Genomic DNA, 18861 nt, shown 5'->3' with positions numbered 1-18861 from the left:
AAAAAAGAGTGCTGCTATTAGAATAGGTGGAAAACAATGTTCCCAAGACTTCCATGGGACCCTCTAATTCCCCTCTTGACCCACTAATACTAGTACCGCCTGGTCTCGTCTGCCACTCCCCAAATGGGCATGGCTGCCCTTGGCCTGTTCTCATCTCCCACTGTTCTCCAGTTTCTTTCCACAGTGTGACGTGGTGAATTTCGGCTCCTGGTTCATTTTCGCCTTCCCTCTTATGCTGTTGTTCCTGTTGGCAGGCTGGCTCTGGATCTCCTTCCTGTACGGGGGACTGAGCTTCAGGTACCTCTCATTTTCTTCTTGGCAGGTAGAGTGGGGAAGCAGGGAGTGGCCCTTCTAACCTCAGCATCTGCCTATGAAAACTGAGGATGATTGTTATTTCATGTTGTATTCTCAGTTCTTTCTTGTATGTATGTATGTATGTATTTAGTTTTACACACAGGGTCCTGCTCTGACACCCAGGCTGGGGTGCAGTGGCACAATCGTAGCTCATTGCAGCCTCAATCTCCCAGGTTCTAGTGTTCCTCTGGCCTCAGACTCCCAAGTTGCTGGGACTACAGGCGAGTACTACTGTGCCTGGATAATTTTTTTTTTTTTAATCTTTTGTAGAGACAGGGTCTCACTATATTGCCCAGGCTGGTCTCAAACTTCTGGCCTGAAGCAATCCTTCCTGTCTTGGCCTCTCAAAGCTCTGGGATAATAGGTGTGAGCCACCATGCTAGCCATATTCTCATTTCTTGACCTCCCAGGGATGTGAGGATTAAGTGAGAGGTGTGACCTGCCTGCCACACCCAGACCCTTTGTTGATGTCACATATTATTACTAATTATTAATAGTATTGTCTTTAAGGTAAACACTCTTGACCAGAGAAGAGGGGAGTGCACTATTTCCCATTTTACGGGGCCCTGATACAGAAGAAAATCTGGGGAGGCATGAGGACAAAATATTAAATAACACCAAATCATATTATGGGAAATATGTCTTTATCAACTCTCATCACTCAGTCTACTTACGTTAAGGAGAAAGTCTCAGTTGGGTGCTAAAGAAATCATAATATCTAACATTTCCAAATCAACCTCTAAACAAAGAAAGAGCAAGCTTCAGACCCAGAGACTTGAGCCAGAAATGATGTCTAGCCAAAATATAATACTGGCACTTTGTTTTCCTATATTTATTTTGGTTACTTCAATTACTTTTTAATATAGTTATGTTAATTTGGATAGGCAACACATACATATGGTTCTCAAAAATCAAAACAACACTGAGAAGTATGCAGTGAGAACCCCTCTTCCCAACCATGGGCCTCTTCACCCATGATATCCTCCCAAACAAGCATCCACTTTTATTGGTTTCTTGTGTAATCTTTCAGAGTTTTCTTAAGCAAATATGAGCAGACATAGATATCTTTTTCTGGTGACAGGCCTGCCTGACAGATTTTAGTTTTTTATTTTATTTATTTACTTATTTATTTATTTAGACAAAGTCTCATTCTGTCACCCAGGCTGGAGTGCAGTGGCACCATCTCAGAGTGCAACCTCCACCTCCCAGGTTCAGGCCATTCTCCTGCCTCAGCCTCCAGAGTAGCTGGGACTACAGGCTCTTGCCACCTTGCCTGGCTAATTTTTTGTGCTTTTTTTTTTTTTTGGTAGAGATAGGGGTTTACTCTGTTGGCCAGGCTGGTCTCAAACTCCTGACCTCAAGTGATCCACCCACCTCAGCCCCCTAAAGAGCTGGGATTACAGGCGTGAGCCACCCATGCCCAGCTGTTTTTTAATTTTTATTTTATTTTATTTTTTCTCTTTTACGTTGCAACTCTAGCTCAAAGGAAACAAACATTTTTATAAGATACATTTCCAGAAGTGGGATTTCTGGATCAGAGAATAAACACATTTTTATTTTAATAGATATTGTCAAATCATTCTTCATAAAAATTTTACATGTTTCCTCTCCCATGCACAATGTATATGAGAGTGTCTGCTTCCTTGCAGCAAAGTGGATTTTTGCCAATCTGATAAGAGAAAAATAACTTGCATTTATTTTATGAAGGGTAACTTTAGGAAACTTTTCATAGATTTGGAAGCATATGAAAAGTTTGTTCATCGGTATTTTCTTTCCTGTGAATTGTGAAACCGTGTGTTCATATTTTTATACATTTTTTCAAATGGGTTGTTGGTCCTGTTCTTACTAGTTTCTGGTACGCTTTATATTTTGGAAAGATGAGTGCTTATTCTGCAATAGAAGCTACATTTTTTTCCTGATTTGTCTTTTGGCTTTGCTTATGGTGCTTTTCTCTCTAAAGAATTGTTTTAATTTTTTTTCAATCTTTTCTCACATAGTTTCTGAAATTTCAATTACAGCTTAGAAAGGTTTTCCTAATACAGGACTCATAAAAGAATAATCATGTTTTCTTCTAGTATTATATTTTTTACATTTAAACTTCTGATCTATTTGGAGTTCATCCTTATGGTACAGTGTGAAGTTTGGATTCAACTTAATTTTTTTTTTTGTCCCAAATGTTCACCCAGTGTCCTAACACCATTTATGGACACACAACGTTTTACTATTTTGATGAAGTCAAATTTATCTATCTTTGGTGGCTTGTGCTTTGACGTCATATTGAAGAAACTGTTGCCTATTCCAAGGGCATGGAAATTTACCCCTGCCTTTTCTTCTGAGAGTTTTATGGCTTTAGCTCTAACAGTTAGGTCTTCAATCCATTTTGGGTTTAATTTTGTATATGGTGTGAGGTAGGGGTCCAGATTCGTTCTTTTCTACTTGGCTATCCAGTTTTCCTAGCACCATTTGTTGAAAAGCTATTCCTTCCCCCACTATTCAGTCTTGGTACCCCTGTCAAAAATCAATTGGCCATAAGTGGATGGGTTTATTTCTTGGCTCTCAATTCTGTTCCGTTGATCTATATGTCTGATGCCATTTACTGAATAGTCCATCTTTTCCACACCAATCTGAGATAGCAACTTTATTATAGACTAAATCCCCATTTGTGACTAAGTCTGTGTCTAGACTTTCTGCTTTGTTCCATTGATTCCTCAGTTTATTCATGTGCCTGTTTGACCCACTCATGGATTTTAAGCCTGGGAGTCATATGATCAGATTCACATTTTTAAAGATCAACCAGGCTGTACATGGGGAGAACAACTGTATCAAAGGAAGACAGTTGCAGGGAGACCAGCCATCAGGCAGTTGCAGCCTCCTGGACAGAGAGGATGTGACTTGGTCAGGTGGTGGTGGTGGTTGTAGGTGAGAAGTTAGTTATACCTGCAGTGGACACTCCTAACCTCCCACTTTCTGTTTCAGGGGCTGGAGGAAGAATAAATCTGAGATAAGAACCACTGCAGAAAACAAGGCTCGAGCTGTAATTCGGGAAGAATACCAGAACCTGGGGCCCATCAGGTATATGGGGGTCCTCGGATTGAGGAAAGAGCTGAATCTTAAATGCTCAGGAAAGCTTCCTCCTGGCCTGGCCTTGGGCCCATGGGGGCTGAGCTCCAGGGGAATTCCAGGACCCATGGCCTGGGAGCCTAGAGGTGGAGAATGGGAAGTGGTTTACACAGTCAACCTCTTGCCCTGGTGCTGGGGTAGAAACCTGAGGACCAAAAAACCCCTCAGAATGTACTTACAGTGGGATCTGCTATCTTCCACCCAAGGCACCATTTCCCTCCTGGTACACAGAATACCTGACACTATCTCAGGTGGCTTCTAGGACCTTGTTTAATGCCCATTTCCATATGGTGAAAATAATGGGTTCAGTAGGCCTGTGTTCAAGGACCAGCGGTGCCACTCATGTCCTGTGTGGCTTTGGGCATGGCACTAACCCTCTCTGGGCTCTGCTCTCCAGTCTTTGAAATGGGTACATTGGGTAACTAGCTCCTCCAACTCTTGGGAATCCTCTCTTTCCACCTCCATCCACCCTCTCCCCAGGTCTGTCCCCTCTCTGTGTCTTCTCCTCTCAGTATAGACAGACTGTGTGTTTTTATGTCTCTCTCTCTCTCTGTATGAATGCTCCTCTTTCTCTTTGCCTACTGCATTTGTCTGTTTTTCTTTCTGCTTTTTGGATTCTGTCTCTGTTTCTCACTTTCTTGATTTTCTGTAGGACCCTGGGAAACTCCTGGTGATAATGAAGCACGTGGTTTCGGGGAGGGGGTGACTTGAGGCTCAGGAAGGATCCTGAGGGAGCGTGGAAGTCCTCGGACAGGAATCATTTACAGTCCATTGGCGCCCCTCCCCTTGTTCTGGGCACTCCCTGGGGAGTGGATGACTTCAGCTTTCTTAGAGGCAGATCCCGGGCCCATTCACTCCCAGTGGGCAGCTGCCTGGGCCTGTGCCTGCTGCAGTCTGCCTGAAACCCAGGGTCACCATCATGCCTGCATGTCTGTGCCACAGGTTTGCCGAACAGGCCGTTTTCGTCCTTTTCTGCATGTTTGCCATCCTCCTCTTCTCCCGGGACCCGAAGTTCATCCCTGGCTGGGCCAGCCTCTTCACTCCTGGGTGAGACTCTGGGGACCCACAGGGAGGAGTCCAACAGGGAGGATTCTGGGCTGGGCCACCTGGAGCTGGAGAGGCAGCATTGTAGCTGGGGAGACCTGCATCCAAGTTTCTATCTCTTGTCCCATAGGATTATTAATAGCTCCCTCTTTCACTCTCAAAAGAGTTTAGGTTTGGGTGATAAAATATGACTTCTCATGTGTTGAGAGCTCTGGATTTGGAGTCAGACTAAACTGGGTTAGAATTCTAGCTCTGCCACTTATGAGCTGCGTGACTGAGCAAATCGTTCATTCATTCAATCAACATTGATTGAGAACCTATTATGTGCTAAGCTGCAGGCTGGGTGCTGGGACACAGACAAAAGCGAGTAGTTAGACAACAAAATAACTTCATTGCAATGAGTGCTATGAAGGAAAGAGTGAGAGGGTTATGCTATAAAATAATAGAGCAGGGGCATTGACTTTGGACAGTTCTGGGAAGAGCCAAAACTTAGGAAGACTGCAGGTGAAAGCAGTGGAGATGCACTGGGAATGTCTACTGAATCCTGAGTCAGAACAAACGTAGCATGTTTGAGAAACTGAGAAAAGCCCAGTGGGACCGAGGCCTGGTGGGAAGGAAGGAAAGTGGGTGAGGAAGGGTAGGGGAGGGCCAGGTTAGAGTGTCTTTTCGGGCATATTATGCATTTTGATTTTCTCTGTGCCTCAGTTTCCTAATCTGTAAAATATTGTAATAGTACATTTCTCATTGGCTTGTTATAAAGATAAATGAGTTAATACATGTCAAGTGATTAAAATGGCTCATAGAAAGAACTCAATAACTGTTAGCTATATTCATTAGGAAATGGGTAGTGGGGGCAAAAATATAGATGAGGAGAATAGTTAGGAGTTATAACATCATCTAGATGGCCCCTGTCTTTTTGGGCCAAATCTGGTCCGCCACTTGATTTTGAATGACTTTTACATTTTTTAAACGGCTGTGGAAAAATCAAAAGGCAATGTCTTGTAATGCACGAAAATTATATGAAATTCAAATTTCAGTGTCTGCAAATAAAGTTTTATTGACACACAGCCACACCTATTCAATTATATATTGTCTATGGCTGCTTTCACACTCCAATATGAAATGTGAGTCCAGACAAACACCATGTGGCCTGCAAAGCCAAAATACTTACTGTGTGGCTTTTTACGGGAGACATTTGCTGACCCCTGGCTGGGGGATGGCTTCAGTGAGGGTGGCAGCAGTGACGATGTAGCAGTCAAGATATCATTCAAAGTTAAATGTGGGACTTGCGCTGGGTTGGTTTGGGGGGTGTGAATGAAAGGAGTGCCTGTATGAATGGTGGTTAGTTGGGACTGGGAATGGCTTATTCATAATTCTATTTTGGACTTGGTTTAGACTTTTCAAGCTCAATAGCCAGTTGGATATGCAAGACTGGAGCTTAGAAGAGATGTTTAGGTTGCATACATAAATCTGGGAGTTGCTGTATAAATTTGGGAGTTAAATCCATAGGAATCAATGGGCTCAGCTATGGAAAGTGTTTAAGGAGAGTATAGAAGACCATGAGGAACCCCAGCACTTGGGAGCTGGGGAGAGGAAAGTGAGTTTACTAGAGAAACAGAAAGATGGTAAGTGAGGTAGAAGGAAAACTTAGAGCTATGGACCAGCAAAAGCCAAAAAGAGGGGAGTGTTTTAAGAAGTGTGAGTGGGCACCATGTCAAATTCTGGTGTGGGTGGGAACATGATTAAATAGAGATGAATCTGCTGGATTTGGTGAAATCTGATTATTTCGATTAGCCCCATCCAAGAGAGATATAATGTGAGCCACATATCTATTTTAAGTTTTTTGGTAGCTACATTAAAAAGGTGAAAAACAGATGAAACTAATATGAATAATATATTTTATGTATAAATTATTAGTGAGATATTTGGCATTCTTTTTTTCATGTGAAATCATCAAAATCTTGTGTGTATTTTACATTTAAAGCACATGTCAGTTTGGTCTTGCCACATTTCAAATGCCCACTAGTCCACATGTGGCTTGTGGCTACCATACTGGACAGTGCACAATCCAGATATCTCACCCTCTGGGCCTCAACCTCTTCCCTGGTAAAATGGGTGACATAAATTCTGATCTCCTGAAGGTTGTTATAAGCAAGAAACAATATAATTTCATAAAGCCATGAAGCTGTCATTGCTCTTACCATTTTTTTTATTTTTCCAAAATATAGATGCTTTATTTTTTTCAGATGCAAAATGAGCATTATAAGCATTTCAACAATACAGAAAATGTGAAAAGTCAGCCAAATCTCAGTCTCTAATTCTGATATACATCTTTCCTGACTTTTAAAAAATGCCTATCTGAGAACTGTTCTACATTGTGATCGCGCTGTTATCAGCCTGTATACATTTGTCAAGACTTGTTAAACTATACCCTTAAAATGGGTGCTTTTTATTGCATGTTAATCACACCTCAATGAAACATATGCCAATTGGCTTTTAGAACTCTATTAAAAAGAAGATTTTTTTTAACAGAAACGTGATCACATCGACATATTATTTGTAATCTGCTTTTTAATTTTGTATAGAATTTCAAAAGTTATGCATATTCATAAAAATTCAAACAATGCTGAATTGTAAAAGAATAAGTTAATGGCTCTTTATCCACTTTATGTCCCACTGCCCAGAGATGATCGCAATGAGCAGTTTGGTGTGTGACATTCCAGGTATGCACACATATCTTCATACATACACACATACAAATATGTATACATATAACAAAAGACTGTAAAATATAATAATATGATCATGGACAACTTGCCATTTTGAACTTACTTCATTCTTTTTTTTAAATTTTATTTTCTTGGACTCAGGTCACAACTTCATTCTTTTAAAACACCACATAGTACTCTAGAGAATGGGAGCACTTTGATTTATTTAACCAATTCCTTATTAGATTGTGTTCAATGCTTCAAATACAAATTTTTAAAATAAAATTTACAGGGTATTTTGGTTGTATTTCTATGTCAATACATAGAGATTGACATTATCTTATCTTTTTTTAAACAGATGCAATGTACTTCATAATATGAATGGAACATAATTTCTTTAAATGTGTCTATCAAAAATCTTCCAACTTTTTTTACTCTTATCAATAATGAACATCCTTGCACATAATCTGTGTACAAAAGTACGACTATTTCTCAAGGTTAAATACCTAGAAGTAGGATAACTGGATCAAAGGGTATTTACATGTAAAATTGGAAACATGTTGCCAAATGCCCTAGGAGGTTAAACTGGTTTATTCTTTCACTAAGGGCGTATGTTCCCAATGCCCTCACCAGTTTTACTCCCCTTTTCAAGTCTTGCCTGTTGGCAGATGAATGGTATACCATTAGTGTTTTGATCTGCATTTCTCTGATTATAATGATATTGACCATCTCTTCCAACTTCTTGTCTGTTTGAATACTCTCCAAATGTGTGAATGGAAAGAGCTCTGGTTAGCAGTGAGCTCTAGGCTTCATTGAGCTTGGAGCCAGAACAATCTGAGTTTAAGGCCAGGGTCTACAGAATGGGAACACTTCGATGTATTTAACCAATTCCTTATTGAATTGTGTCCAATGCTGAAAATAAAAACTTTAAAATTTACAGGGTATCTTGGTTGTATTTGTATGTCAGTTTAACAAAATGACTTGCTCAGGGTCTGGCCTTGAACAGGTTGTTTCTGCTCTTTGACCCTCTGATTCTCCACCTGAAATGGAAAGTGCCTGCCCCGAGGGCTTAATGTCTCCCCTAAAGGACACATTGTGGATGCTTGAAAGGCGACAGTCAGGTTTTGAGGGGCCATGAGGCTGGGTCAATCTGGGTTCCACTGGTGTGAGTGGGCTGTATCTCAATGTGGTCAGCTGCCCATCCCAGGAGGGATTCAAGCACAAGGTGAACAAAGGCAGGGTTCTCACAGGAGTCCCGGTGAGGGTGATTTTTGGGGGTTCCAAGGATTCCAATATTCTGCGGCCCTCAGATTCTCCCCTCTTTGGTCGAGTCCCTCTTCCTAGGGTCCTTGAGTTGGGAGGATAAGCATTTGCTTGGGCGCAAGCAGCATCTAAATGCCCCTGGGGAGCTGTGAATGAAGAGCTTTGCATCATGCTTAGTGCATTGCAGGACAGAATCCAGTGGCCCAGCCTCCAACAATGGCCCCTTCACAGCAGGCCTAATTCCCTTCCACAAATCCTCCGTTACAAATCTGCCAAACCTCGGCCCACTGAGATGCCCAGGGTCACATGCTTTGGGGCCTTCTCATTGTAGGTTTCTTTCTGATGCCGTCACCGGCGTGGCTATTGTCACCATCTTGTTCTTCTTCCCGTCCCAAAGGCCCTCTCTCAAGTGGTGGTTTGACTTCAAAGGTAAGGTGGTCAAGGCTGGGGTCTTGGTGGGCTCAGTGAGGACTGCGACGTGGAGTGTGGTCATCAAGGGCCTGGAACCCCCCACTGCACTAACCACGTGGTCCTTCCTGCTTCTCCTTTCACTGTCTGAACCGTTGCCTTGTCTGGGGACAGGGGTTAGCAACTACAGTCTTCAGACCAAATCCAGGCAGCTGTCTGTTTTTGAACAGACTGTGAGCTAAGCACAGTTTTCAGATTTTTAACTGGTTGAAAAAAAAATCAAAAGAAAAACATTTCAGGACATGTGAAAGTTACATGAAATCTAAATTTCAGTGTCCGTGTATCAAATTTTGCTTTCCCCTAAGGAACCTGTGGAAATTTATTTTCTTTAATTATATTAGTACCTACACAATAGCCTCAATTTTGCCTCTTGGCCCACGAAGCAAAAAATGTTTAGTTTTCTTGCCCTTTGCAGAAAAATGACCCCTTGGCCCAAAGCAGGAGTTGCACGTTGGCTGCCCAAGGAGCCACGCATGGAAAACACAAGCTGGGTTTCAACTGTATAGGAAGTGTTGGGGACTGAGGAGAAACTGCCTGAAGGCATTCCGATTCCATTTTTTAAAAAATCGCTGAGTACCTCTAAACAAAATGCCATAGACTGTGGCCTTCAGATTGCCAGCTTGCGACTTCCTCTGGTGTCCAGCAGATGTCTGCCAGAAGGTGACGCCAACACCTGAGGCTGCCACCTGGGGCAGTTGGCTGAGCTCCTCCGGAGTCAGGAAATAGGGACCATAATCAAACTATTTTCTATTGTTGAGAAAAATAGAGTCACTCAGGATAGCCCTAGCCATGGAAGAGTCGGGGTTTGAGTGTGGGGAGTATAGTGTATGTGTCCTGTAGGAAGATGAGGATTTTACAGGCTCCATAAACAGTTCTTTCTTTCTTCTTCTTTTTTTTTAATGGGGTCTCACTCTGTCACCCAGGCTGGGGTGCAGTAGCGCCATCACAGCTCAGTGCAGTCTCGAACTCTTGGGCTCCAGTGAACCTCCCACCTCAAACTCCCAAGAAGCTGGGATTACAGGTGTGAGCCACCTCATTTGGCTAATTAAAAGAAAAAAAAAATTGTAGCAGCTGGGCATGGTAGCTCACACCTGTAATCCCAGCACTTCAGGAGACTGAGGCGGGTGGATTGCTTGAGTCCAAGAGTTTGAGACTAGCCTGGGCAACATGGAGAAACCCCATCTCTACAAATAATACAAAAAAAAAAAAAAAAGTAGCTGGGCATGGTGAGGCACGCCTGTAGTCCCAGCTACTTGGAAGGCTGAGGTGGGTGAATCGATTGAGCCTGGCAGGTCAAGGCTGCAGTGAGCTCTGATGGCACCCACTGCACTCTAGCCTGGGTGACAGAGTGAAACCCTGTCTCAAAAAAAATTTTTTTTTTTTGTAGTAACGGGGGTCTCACTACATTACCCAGGCTGGCCTTGAACTCCTGGCCTCAAGTGACCCTCCCATCTCTGCCTCCTGAAATGTTGGGACAACAGGCATGAGCCACCTGTTGTCCCATAGACAGTTCCTGTAGCATAGCTGGACCTCAGGGAGGCTGGAACTGGGCCTAAGGAGGCTTAGCTGTGGGCCTGCGTACTCTGCAGTTGAACAGGATTCAGCTTTTCTCCATTTCTGCTTCTCTTCCAGTCAGTCTTCCAACTGGCTGTTCTCATCATTCCCTCTGTATATAATTTCTTAACCTTTTCCTAGTTTCTGCTGTTTGTTAGGTTTTGTACCTTTATAGTTTCTGCTTCATTTTAGTCTCTACTTTTGTTCCCTTATAGTGTCTGATCCCCGTGGCTTCTGCTAACTCCACTTCCTCATGTTTTCTATTCCCTGTGGCATCGCCTCTCACACTTTCTGCCCCTTCCTGGCTTCTTCCACCTGATGGCGGCCACTTCCTCATGGTGTCCAACTGCTCCCTTGAGCCTCTGCTTCCCCTGAGCCTCTGTGTCCTCACAGTATCTGTTTCCTCCTGGCTTCTGCTTCCTCACCCAACTTCAGCCCAATCATGCCCCCTGTGTGTCATGCGGCCTCTGTTCATTCTTTCACCTTCAGGTGTCACTTCTCTTCGCCCAGTGGGTCTTTGTTTCCCATTGATGCATCTGTAAGATGTAAGAGTCGGGTTGGTTCAGCTTGTTGTTCTTTGAGCAGATTTCCTCCCACAAGGCTACTTCACAGCCTCATAGATCCCTGGCCAGCCTATGGATCAGCTGCCCTTGGTCAGGTTCCCAACCATGGTTCTGGCACCTGGGGGTGAACTCACAATGCCCAGGGCTTTCTCTCAGCTGGGGCCATGGGGAAGGCCCAATTGTTACAGGGCAGGGAGCCCCCAGATTGGGGCTTAGTCTGGGAGGGTTCTTGGCTTCTTCATCCAGGAAGGAATTCCAGGGCAAGCCAGCGGTGTTGGACAGCAACTTTTATTGAAGCGGCAGTGCACAGCAGCAGCAGAGGCTCTGCTCCTTGTGGAGTGGGGCTACCCCATAGGCAGTGTGCCCAGAGTAGTAGCTCAGAGGCAGTGCTGCAGTCATATTTATATGCACTTTTAATTATATGCAAATTAAGGTATAGTTTATGCAGAAATTTCTAGGATAAGGGTGTTAACTTTTAGGTTGTTGAGTCATTGCCATGAAAAGGGATGGTAATTTCCGGGTGTTGCCATGGCAATGGTAAACTGACATGGTATACTGGTGGGCATGTCTTATGGAAAGCTGCTTCCACCCAGGACCTGTTTTGGCTGGTCCTCAATTTGGTCTGGTGCCCAAGCCCCACCCCTGGAGTGAGTCCCGCCTCCTACTTTACTATGACACAGCTGACTGGCATCCCAGCTCTGCTACTACTTTTCTGGGTGACCTCAGGGAGGCTCCTATATTCTCCGAGCCTTGCTTTCTCACTTAGAAAATGAGGGAGTCCCTTAGATGCCTTCCACCTCTGGCTTTTACTGGCTTTATAGATCAGGGGTTGCAAACTCAACTGCCTACAGGGAGGTAACACTTATTTTATATATAAGATATATATTCATATGTTTTATAAATATATAATCTATAAAAATATATCATATATAATATATAATATAGATTATATGTAATATATATATATATTTTTGACCTATGTTTGTCTCCAGATGGAAGGTAACATTTATATGCAGCAGATTGAGTTCAGGAAAATGTGTCTCAAGAAACATATGGCCCTCCTTGTCAATCTTTCCTTTCCCATTTTTGAAACAGAGAACAGTTTCCTTATTATACAAAGGGAGACAACAGCTGAGGTCAGTAAGAAGTGGTGAGAGGCCGGGCGTGGTGGCTCACACCTGTAATCCCAGCACTCTGAGAGGCTGAGGTGGGTGGATCACCTGAGGTCACGAGTTTGAGAGCAGCCTGGCCAACATGGCGAAACCCTGTCTCTAATATAAAATACAAAAATTATCTGGGTGGGTGGTGCATGCCTGTAACCCCAGCTACTTGGGAGACTGAGGCAGGAGAATTGCTTGAACCTGGGAGGTGGAGGTTGCAGTGAGCCAAGATCATGCCACTGTACTCCAGCCTGGGTGAAAGAATAAGTCTGTCTCAAAAAAAAAAAAAGAAGTAGTGACAGCCTCAGTCTTGTCGCAAGGCAGGGTCTGTGGAAAACTGGTGAGCCAATCCCCACTTAAATTAAAGGGGGCAGATATTACTTAGTTTTCACTGATTGTACCCATGCAGGAAAACAGAACTAGTTTAGTCAGATTTGCTGATTTTTCAAAAGAAGCCAAAAATCTAGATTTTTATGTGGAATCTCCCTGGTTTTAAATATTGGCAACTCATTAAAGTTGAAAAACAAATACTATGTGGGCCAACCACAGTAGCACTAAAACACGTGTGTTGAGTCTGGTCCATGGAATGCCAATGTGTGTCCTTAGCCCAGGGGTCTTTGAACTGGAGTTTCCAGCATTGCCCAGAGTGTGGGGAGGGAACTCCATGAGCACTGCCTGTCCTTTGGCCACCAGTGACCCTGTGCAGACTTGGCTGATGTGATACTTTCTGGTATTTAACACTAAAGACTTTTGTGGAGTCTTATATTGTGGTCAGTAAGTTTCCAAAGAGAGTAAGTGACTTGTTCAAGGTCACACTGCTCATTAAAAAGAGTCAGGGCCAGGTGTGGTGGCTCACACCTGTAGTTCCAGCTACTTGGGAGGCTGAGGCAGGAAGATTGCTTGAGAAGTTCAAGGTTGCAGTGAGCTGTGATGGCGCCACTGCACTCCAGCCTGGGCAACAGAGTGAGACCCTGCCTCAAGAAAAAAAAAAAAGAGGGGGAGAGAGAGACAAAGAGAAAGAGAGAGAGGACCTAGAACCAGACATTCAAGCCAGCCTTGATTTTCTTCTTATACTCACCCCACTATTCTTTTATGGGTCTGAGTTGCACTTGCGTTTCTCACCCTTTGTGGTCATTCAAATATTGATTGAGTGCCTACTATGTGCTAGGCACTGTGCTTGTGGTGGAAAAGTAGTTGATGATGATGGTGATGATGATGATGATGACGACTTCTCTTTCCTCTTTGTCAGCTAGCTGTTCCTCTAGAGAGCTTCATGACTCACTCCATCACTTCATTCAGGGCTCTGTCCAAATGCCACCTCCTGAGAAACCTTCCCTGACTGCACCATCTAGAAAATCTCCCTCCTGTGTTACTCTTTATTCATTTACCTTATTTTATTTTTCTTCATAGCACATGAAATTTCTTGACATTATTTATTTATTTTTTAAGACAGGGTCTTGCTCTGTTGCCCAGGCTGGAGTGCACCCACACAGTCTCAGCTCACTGCAACCTCTGCCTCCCGGGTTCCAGCGATTCTCATGCCTCAATCTTCCAAGTAGCTGGGATCATAGGCACCCACCACCATGCCCAACTAATTTTTGTATTTTTAGTAGAGATGGGGTTTCACCATGTTGGCCAGGCTGGTCTTGAACTCCTGACCTCAGGTGATCCACCCACCTCATCCTCCCAAAGTGCTGGAATTACAGGCATGAGCCACCATGCCCGGCCAGTATATTTATTTGTTTATCACCTGACTTCCCCCCTGGAATGTAAGTTCTCCAAGGAGACGAATTTTCTCTGTTTTGGCCATTTCTGTATCCTGAGAGCCCAGAAGAGTGTTTGACACATGGCAGGTACTCGATATATATTTGCTAAATAGGCCAAGGACTTGCTCTGGGCAAGGCCCTGGGATGAGTCCTTTGCACAGAGGGACCATTTCATCTTTCCAGTAAGTCTCTGAGGGAAGTGCTGTTACCCCATTTTGCAGAAGAGGAAATCGAGGCTCACAAAGGTAGTGACACTGGCCCAAATCACACAGTTGGGGCACAGCAGAGCCAGGATTCAAGTCTAGTTTAAAGCTTGTGCCTTTAGCTACTGCTATAGACAGCCAGCGAATATCAGGTTGAGCTGCAGTGGGAAATCCACATAGTCAGAGATTGTGCTTATGAGAAATAGCAGCAAAGGAATGGTTGGATGGGAAAACAATAAAAACCATGGTAGCTAACATTAACTGAGCACTTGGCATGTGACAGACAATCTGATACGCGCTCACCATTTAATCTGCATTACATGGGACCCTGCTCAAGGCCTTCTTCCTTCCTCTGTCCCATCCACCCTTACCTGCTGTGTGGGGTGAGTCACTTCACTTTTTCAGACCTTTTGTACTTCTTTAATGAAATATTTTATCACCTGAAGGCAGAGGGCTGGGCCACCTGCCATGTCTGGTTGCCTTGTCCAGTTCTGGGCTTAAGTGTATGTTGCATTTGGCCCAAGAATCCCCTCAAGGTATATGACACCTGCACCACATGTAGATACCATGGGCTGCATGCACCTGTGGGCTGCATAAACCTGTGGGCTGCATACACCTGTGGGCTTCATACATCGGTGGGCTACATACACCTGTGGCCACATACACCTGTGGGCTGCATACACCTGTGAGCTACATACACCTGTGGGCTGCATACACCTGTGGGCTTCATATACCTGTGGCCACATACACCTGTGGGCTGCATACACCTGTGGGCTTCATACACCTGTGGCCACATACACCTGTGGGCTGCATGCACCCATGGACTGCATACACCTTTGGGTTTCATACACCTGTGGACTGCATACACCTGTGGGCGGCATGCACCTGTGGACTGCATACACCTGTGGGCTGCATACACCTGTGGACTGCATACACCTGTGGGCTGCATACACCTGTGGACTGCATACACCTGTGGGCAGCATGCACCTGTGGGCGGCATACACCTGTGGACTGCATGCTTGCTGGTAGAGGGATTTTATTAAGTAGCTTTTATTATCTTTATTTCCTGACTATAAAATCTTGTTTTAGGTAAACCACTGTGTAACATTTGGAAAAAGCTCAAAAGGAGAAGCAAAATGTCCATAACTGCTTGACCAGGAACTGGAAGATGGCAAACTGCCTTAAAGGAGTCAGACCCATCCTCCCTGCTTCCCTGGTCACAGTCTGCCAAGAAAAGTCCTATTTCAGGAGTGATTTACCCCGCACCAGGCATGGGTCTAAGTGTGTCATATACATTATTTGACAAATATTTACAGAGTAACCATCAGGTGTCAGGCACTGTTCTAGACCCTGGGGATGCAACTATCAGCTAACTGGAAATGCCTCATCTCCCTGCAGATCCATCATTGTCCTGGTTGGTGTTCACAGGAACCCCCCTGGTTCTGTAATGTGCCATGTGCTGGCTGAGGAAATGGGCTCAGGGAGGCAAAGTCACTTGTCAAGGGCACGCAGTGAGCCAAGACTGAGGAGGGTCTGTCTCCAAGCCTATGCCCCCAACCCAGGGATGTCACACTACTAGCCACGTGCCAGGTCCAACCCACCACCTGCTTTTGTAGATAGAGTTTTATTTACAACCAGGCCCACATGTTTAGGTATGGTCTCTGGCTGTTTTCATGCCACAATGACGGAGTAGTGACAACAGAGCCTGTCTGTGTGGCCTGCAAAGCCTCAATGATTCACTCGCTAACCCCTTGCAGAAAGTCTGTTGACTCCCCCGCCCACTGTCCTCACCACTGCAGCACTGCCACTTTCGAGGAAATAAAAATCATCCCATCATTTCAAGGCTCAAAAATACCCTTTGTTTCTATTTTTCTAAATGTCCTTCCTCTTTTTCTTTCCTCTCTGTGCATGTTCCAGTACAAAGAAAACCTTTTCTCTTATAAATGAGGGTAAAAATAGCTCTTGTGCCGAAGGGCTGTTGGGAGAGTTAAGTTATGTCCTGCATGTGGAGTTTTTTAAAACTCTCAAGCTGTGGGAATCATGAAAATTATTTTCACTGGGAATAGAGCAGCTCCCCTATCATGATGCCTGTGCGCTCTCTCCCTAAAGCTCCAAGCCAGATGCTGGATCCACCACTTGGCTTCCTGGGGACCCCTGAGTGTCCCCAGTAAGATGGGGCTGCAGGGCTGGTGGCCTCTGCCTCAGGCTGAGCGGCCCTGAGTGTGTGCTGAATCCCTCTCTCTGCCCAGCTCCCAACACAGAGACAGAGCCCTTGCTGACCTGGAAGAAGGCCCAGGAGACAGTGCCCTGGAACATCATCCTTCTCCTGGGAGGGGGCTTCGCCATGGCCAAAGGCTGTGAGGTAAGACCCCCGGCCCCCCTAACCAGCAGGAACAGCGGGAGGCAGGTGTGGGCGGGTCCCAGTGCTGGCTGCAGCACCAGGATCAGAGCAGGTGAGCTGCACGCGCCCTGGGGGCACAGCCAGTTTCCTCACCTGCCAAACTGAGATGATCATAGTTCATTCCTCACAGGTCCACACTCAGGACCAGGTGCTACAGAGAAAGAAAGGAATGAGTTACGACCTGGATCCTTAAGGAACTCATGATGGACAAAATATTAATATAATACTAATACTAATAATATTAAGACTCGAGGGCTCCGTGACTTAAGAGGGATAATACAATATTGTGCTCACCCAATGCCAGACACTGTTCAACATGCTTGCGGAGGCGGAAGGATGGCTTGAGGCCAGGAGTCCAAAATCAGCCTGGGCAGTATAGTGAGACCCTCTCTCTTTTTTCTCTCTCTCTCTTTTTTTGGGATAGAGTTTCGCTTGGTCACCTAGGTTGGAGTGCAGTGGTGCCATCACAGCTCACTGCAGCCTCAACCTGCTGGGCTTAATCAATTCCCTCACTTCAGCCCCCCAAGTAGCTGGGACTACAGGGATGCCCCACCTTGCCCAGCTAATTTCCTTTTGTATTTTTTTGTAGAGATGGGATTTTAAAAAAAAATTAGCTGGGTGTGGTGATCCCAGTGGAGTCATGATGATAATACTACACTCCAGCCTGGGTGACAGAGCAAGACCTCATCTTCCCCCACCCCCCCGCAAAAAAAAAGAAAAAGTAAAAAACATGCTTTACACATTAACTCATTTAAACCTCCCAACAATGCTATAAGGTAGATACCATTATTATGCCCATTCTCTAGATAAGGAAGTTGAGACACAGGGAGATAAAGTACCTTTTCCCTAATGTCACACAGCTACGGAGTCAGGATTAGAATCCAGGCAGTTTGGCTCTGGAGTCTATGCTCTTAACCACTCTCATATAAGTCCTAGATAGTAATATTAATTAGTTCATGGATGTTATTATTAATGTTATTCCAGAGGGCTTTGTGAGCTCAGAAGTCAGGGCTGGGACCAGGGTGGAGCAAATGAGGCACAGGGAGTGCAGAATTTCAGGGAGTGCTCACTCTCCGGGGTGTGCCAGTGCAGGTCAGCCAGCCCAGCTCCCAGGCAGTGCGACGTCGGCATCCGGCTTCTGTCTCCACAGATTATCTCACTGAATCGCCGCACCAGCCCTAAGAGCTGGGTAATGGTTTTATGTCTCTTTTACAGATATGAAAACTGAGACATGAAAAATTAAGCAACTCTCTTAAATTCTTACAATTGCACTCTGCTTGGGAGCTGGGGTTCAAATTCTCCCTGATTTCAGAGTCCAGACTCCAAATTGTTCACTCCAGAATTTTGCACATGCCAGCCATTGTTCGAAGTGCTTTGTGAATCAAATATGACCCAGTTGATCTTTATAAACACCACTGAATCAGATGCTATCACTGTCTCCATTTTAAAAATGAGGAATCGGAGGCAAAAGGAGGCTAAATAGCTCGCCTACATTTGCACAGCCAGGAGATGGTGGAGCCAGGATCTGAAACCAAAGCTCGCGTGGCTGAGCTCCGTCCCACCTCTGAACGCCTCGTAAACCGAGGCATTCGAAACCACAGCCAGTTAAGAGTCAGTCTGCGATTAAGGATAAGGGAAGCTGAAATTACTTCTTTTATTGCCTTTTCTTGTTAATTTCAATTTTCAGTTCCAAATGAAGTTACAATGTTGGATACCTGTTAATGGTGTACACTGGTCGGAAGCCCAGGCTTGGGAATCTCAGTATCTGGTCAATCTAGGCTCTACCACTCCGTGCTGGGACACTTTGGGCAGGTTTCTTAACCTCTCTGGGTTCCTATTTTTCTCGTCCATAGACTGAGGCTCAAAGCTGTTACTCTACAGGGTTGCTGGAAAATATTAAAGAATAACTGCCCGATACATATAGCTGATAAGAAGTGCTAAAAACTGCAGCACACCAGCTCATAAATCCTCATGCCATGGTTTCTACAGGTTGGGCATTCAGGAAGTAGACTCCAGGATGGAGATTCGCAAGCATGGGCATCATTAGGTTGTGCCCTTGGGGTCACTGTGGTAGGGAGAGGCAGAAAGCAGGAGAGGGCAGAGGGAGAAATGCAGCTGGAGGCAGACCCAACCCCACAGGACCACTGGAGCTGAGATGGCCCTCAGAAGTAGTCCAAGTAATCAGAGATAGCCAGGCCCTTGTATCCCAGCATCCATCTGTCTGGGGACACAAGCTGCCCCAGGTGCAGGTATGGCC

At 44.8% G+C, this 18861-nt stretch overlaps 1 protein-coding gene across 1 annotated transcript in view; it reads left to right on the top strand.

Moving 5' to 3' along the window:
• SLC13A3 (solute carrier family 13 member 3) overlaps positions 1 to 18861 on the top strand; it is a 90902-nt gene that overhangs the window by 57550 nt on the left and 14491 nt on the right. The window contains exons 6-10 of the mRNA XM_005569245.5: positions 172 to 297; positions 3331 to 3426; positions 4417 to 4521; positions 8821 to 8918; positions 16453 to 16565. Of these exons, the coding sequence (XP_005569302.2) occupies positions 172 to 297; positions 3331 to 3426; positions 4417 to 4521; positions 8821 to 8918; positions 16453 to 16565 (538 nt within the window). The remainder of the gene's footprint in view (positions 1 to 171; positions 298 to 3330; positions 3427 to 4416; positions 4522 to 8820; positions 8919 to 16452; positions 16566 to 18861) is intronic.

Source organism: Macaca fascicularis, chromosome 10 (genome assembly GCF_037993035.2).
Source record: "Macaca fascicularis isolate 582-1 chromosome 10, T2T-MFA8v1.1".
In the NCBI taxonomy this organism is placed as follows: Eukaryota; Metazoa; Chordata; class Mammalia; order Primates; family Cercopithecidae; genus Macaca; species Macaca fascicularis.
This window is presented reverse-complemented; position numbering and strand designations above follow the sequence as displayed.